This window comes from Erythrolamprus reginae, chromosome 1 (assembly GCF_031021105.1).
Source record: "Erythrolamprus reginae isolate rEryReg1 chromosome 1, rEryReg1.hap1, whole genome shotgun sequence".
Taxonomy (NCBI): domain Eukaryota; kingdom Metazoa; phylum Chordata; class Lepidosauria; order Squamata; family Dipsadidae; genus Erythrolamprus; species Erythrolamprus reginae.
The window spans coordinates 333,761,672-333,766,655 of NC_091950.1; the positions used below are offsets into that span (position 1 = coordinate 333,761,672).

Sequence of the window (4,984 nt, forward strand, 5' to 3'; positions counted from 1 at the left end):
CCACTGATGGTTTCCCCCTTGATTTAATGTGTGTTTGTCTCTCTTCTTATTTATAGTTACATTCTTTTTGTGATGAGATTAGCACCATAGGAGCCTCTCAAAATCCCTTGCAAATCTTTGGGTGTACCAGCACCTTTGAGTTGAGAATTAGTTTGTACGTGAAATATTACCAACTCTTACCAACACAATTTCTACAGGAGCTTCTCATATTCATCAAACCAATGAAAGTCCTGTCATGAGCCTCAGCCCTTTGGGAACATGCTAGTCATGTTGTTGTGTTTTGGTTTTTTTTAAAAGGAGGGTTGCGCTGCTTTCAGCACTCTTATCCCCTTTGCCCTTTCCCCATTGGCCACTGCTAACTATAGAATTTTTGGTATTATCTTGTTAATGGTGGGTAAGATTGAGTTAAAGTTAATTCGAAACACTGTCTTACAATACTTTTTTATTGAAAATGATCTGATCACTGGATATGAAATATAGGGTGTAAAAGACATACGGTAATTTTTCAGTGGGGAAACTTCAGCATGTGTCCCCCTTTTCATAGACTCTTGTCCTGCATCTACATGAAAGTCACTGCTAGGACTGTGTTCATGCCACCATTATGCTTTATAATGTCACACGCATGCACGTAATGATATAACCAAATGTAGCTTTACATTTCAAATTGGATCTCAATAATTAAAATACATAATTTACTCTGAGTGTAGTCTCTTACCTAGAGATCCTAGCTTGCATGGAACAGCATGAGCCTGCTTGAAGAGAAACTTGGCTTTGATTGTGCTTATGGAATACAAAATGTACCTGACTATGTATTTTCAGTGCCATGAGGATCTTATTGCAGGTGGCACAATTACAGGTAAACTTGTTTGCACCAATCTTGCTCAAACGACCTGTATGAAAGCCTCAACAGATTACAGCCACAACTAGAGGTGTTTTATTTAGCTATGTGTCATTCATGTATTTTTCAAGAAAAAGCTACATGACCTCATGGACCCATAAATACTGGCTATGCACATAATCAATAGTTTGAAGACCTGTGCTTTGCTTTGCCTGTCTCTTTTCCATAGACATTCACAATATTTGGAATCTGCTATCCATCCATGGATCATATCTGCTCATGATCATATCTAGGTGAGCCCTTATGACTTCAGGGTTCAATTGATTCATGGAAGTCACAGAGAACAATTATTAACCACAACAACCGTAATAGAGTTTGTTGCAAAAAATCAAAACCAAAAGCACACACAGATGACTGATTCATCTGGATTAATAAACTTCTTTATAAGCATAGTAACATGCATTTACAATACCATTAGTAAAGTTCTTCAAGCAGTTACAGACAGCAGAGAACAGTTAGTTTCATTTCAGCAGAGTTCAGTGAGAGAACACAGAGTGTGGACCAGGAGCCACGCCCAGACTTAAGTTTAAGTTTCCAGTTTGATTCGCTGCACAGATTCAGATGTGCTTAGCTCCCATTGGCTGACTCAGTTGCTATGCCTATTTATTGGCTGATCTTATTAACATGGGCTCTCCCAGTTCATGAATATCTTAACAAACTGTGACATTGTCTTTAAAGGCCATATGTTCGGAGACAATTGAGCTGCTTTGGGCAGTTGACCATTAATTCGATGGGCCAAAGGTATATGGGTGTGATCCAATAGGACACTATGTTATGCCCTTTTTTCTATCTAGCAATAGCCAATTTTAAAATGAAAATATTTTACCAACTTTCACATAGCAAGCATTTACATTCCTCTAGAATCCACATTGACTTCCAATTATTTTAATGCGTGGACAATGAAGTTCAGAGGGAGATTAGAAGTAAACAAGAATTGTGAGGAAAACTAGGTAGGGAAAGAGGTTGCTTTCTACAAAGATTAATGACTAACTATGAAGAAGCTTAAAAATAAAAACAAAAATCCGTTGCTAAGAAGACAAATTGGGAGTTATAACAAACATTTAAGTTAGTGCATGACTAAACTTTCTTAAAAGATGGGTTCTGGAATTAAGATTCTGATTAATGATAACCATCTGTTCTTTTGTACAGATGGGACCAGTCTTTGCGTTAATAAGAATACAGACCCACATATGTAGTCAGCAAACCTCACATCAAAAAGTATGCAGACGTCTCTAGTGTCTATAAATAGACTGCTCCTTTTGTTCTGAGTTTCTATAGAAGCACCCATCTATGAATATAGCAAATTACCCATCATGAAAATAACGTTACTGGTAACGGTCAAACTAAACTCAAGTGGAGAAAACCCAGACTTGTGCTTACATTAGGAAAAGACATGGTTGATTTTATCTGTCATCTTAAATTTCTTGGCAATAGCCTCTCAACAGTAAAAACAGAATTTCCAGTTTAGAGAGTAACCTTATTACATTTTTTGTGCTCAGAATGGGAATTTCCATGGCTCACTGGGAGAGAAGAGACTGACTTAATATTGCAGAAAGTTCTGTATTTGATCGTGGGTATGTCTGGGCAGACTGGTGTTAGGAAAGACCTCCACTGAGATTTTGAAGATCTTAATGCCTATCATATTGTTCTGTCTGGGTCCCCCCAGACGCCAACACCAACCAAAAAGAGTATCCAGACACACTGGTAAAAAGCAAAGGCAATTTATATACTAGAAAGCAAACACAGGTAACAAAAACTGTTCTTACAGACAGGAACACGATGAAGCTTCACAGAGGTTTCACGAAGGCCAGGCAATAAAACAGGATTCTTGCTGGAAAAAACGACACTGGAGATAGTAAAACCCACGCCTCCCCCAAGTCTTTCAGCCTTCTAGGCCACAAGCCAAGATCAGAGACGCCAAGAATCGAAGCAAGGTCACAGGACTCCCAGGTGATAACTCTCCACAAGACTGTAAGGGCGGGCCTGCCTTTTCAACCCTGCTGAGGAGAACCACACCCAAACCCAGCTGTTGCCAATTCAGGGATGGAAATATCTTTCTAATTGGCCCCTTCTTTGAGCTGCACATCTCTGCCGCATGTCTATTATAGCCTGTGCGTCTTCATCCAATGAGTCCAGGCTACTAGCTGGGGAGAGCCCCCCCTCGGGGGTCTCAGGCTGCTCTCCCTCCTCTTCCTGACGTTCCTCTCCCCCGTCTGCCTGGTCCTCCCCCTCCTGGTCACTGTCCTCCTCCTCTGGGCATGGATCCAGCCAGTCCCTGAGGAGCCTCAGGCTGAATCACAACACATATTAAGTAATAGTGTCCTAAATTCACAATCTCGGCCATTGTAAAGCATTTGCCTTTTATTCCTTATTAAGTACAGTGGTACCTCTACGTAAGAACTTTTCTAGATAAGAACCAGGTGTTCAAGATTTTTTTGCCTCTTCTAAAGAAAAATTTTCTACTGAAGAACCTTCTGATCTTTCCCCCAACTAACCTCAGATTGTGCCCTTTTGTTCTTGTGTTCACTTTCCTATTAAAAACACTTCCCTCCCTAACTTTATTTAACCCTTTAACATATTTAAATGTTTTGATCATGTCCCCCCTTTCCCTTCTTGTCCTCCAGACTATACAGATTGAGTTCATTAAGCCTCTCCTGATAAGTTTTATGCTTAAGACCTTCCACCATTTTTGTAGCCTGTATTTGGACCCATTCAATTTTATCAATATATTTTTGTAGGTGAGGTCTCCAGAACTGAACACAGTATTCCAAATGTGGTCTCACCGGCGCTCTATACAGTGGTATCACAATCTCCCTCTTCCTGCTTGTTATACCTCTAGCTATGCAGCCAAGCATTCTACTTGCTTTCCCTACCAGCTGACCGCACTGTTCACCCATTTGGAGACTGTCAGAATCATTACAATTGAATGTACAATTGGATTTGCATTCTTCATTCGGATGGAATCCAGGGAAACCTGAATGATTGCACTGAACTTTTAATGCTCTTGCTACATAGATGTGGAGTCAAGCAAGGTTGGTTTATGGGCTCCCATAAAGAAACACAAAACATCTAGCAGCACCAGATGGAGTTTCTTGATCTGTTTAGAAAAAAGGAACAGCAAAGCCACTGGGGCTGAAATGATGAGTAACAGCAGACTAGCTGAAGAGCTCCAGATGTACAAAATGTAACATTTAATAATTCAGGAATTAAGGACCTCTCTCAGAACTCAGGGGTCATCCACAGAAGTTAAATGAAGCAAGATGAAAAACCAATGAAAAGATGCACATCTTTGCAGTAACACATAAACTGTGGAATTCTCTGGCAATGAGAAATTGGCCCCAATTTAGATGGATTTAAAGACTAGCTGGAGACAAATAAATAGAAACAAAATGTTTATTGGGCACCAACATAATTATGTTAAATCAAAAGACAATAATTGCTTGGGGCTATTCATTCACCTTATCTAAACAGTAATTCATTGCATCGTGTATTCACATGTATTGTGCAATATGTTCGCATACAAATAGATGTTAATGCAACGTCCTCAGCTTACTGCCCTCCAGATGTTTAGGTCTTCAGATCCTATTATCTTTCCATTATCCTGTGCTGGCTGAAATAATTGGACTTAAAATCAAGAATATACTTATTTGTATTTGAGTTCTAAAACCACATACTGTATTCACAATAGGCGAATATAAGAAAATATTGACAATACAAACATCCCTTGTAATTTCCAGTGATTTGGGGAAAAGTGTGAACTCAGTTCAACTCTGAAGCATGTTGGGAGACTGATTGAACTCCATGTTCAAGGCCTTCAGATGTTCATAGTCAAAATGATAAACTAATGAGGAAACAGAGAGAAAGAGAGAGGGGGGAAAAACACCACAAATGTTATATTTGATATCATGAACTGGAAACTTTGTCTGTTCATATTTTGAATGGGTGACATCTATTTTTGGTGATTTTTTGGTGAATTTTCACTGAAATGTCACTTGCCCATGCGTCTTCTCGCGAGATTTGCTTCCTGCCCATGCACAGAAGCCAAATCTCGCTCCGACATGTGCGCCCACCCGCCTGGCACGCGTG

The 4,984-nt window shown here is 39.7% G+C and overlaps 1 protein-coding gene across 3 annotated transcripts in view; it reads right to left on the bottom strand.

Moving 5' to 3' along the window:
• Positions 1-4,273: 4,273 nt before the first annotated feature.
• Positions 4,274-4,984, bottom strand: part of CAPN9 (calpain 9) — a 52,548-nt gene continuing 51,837 nt past the window's right edge. For all 3 annotated transcript variants that reach the window (XM_070733933.1, XM_070733934.1, XM_070733936.1), the window contains one exon: positions 4,274-4,739. In XM_070733933.1, the coding sequence (XP_070590034.1) occupies positions 4,713-4,739 (27 nt within the window). In that variant the 3' untranslated portion in view covers positions 4,274-4,712. The remainder of the gene's footprint in view (positions 4,740-4,984) is intronic.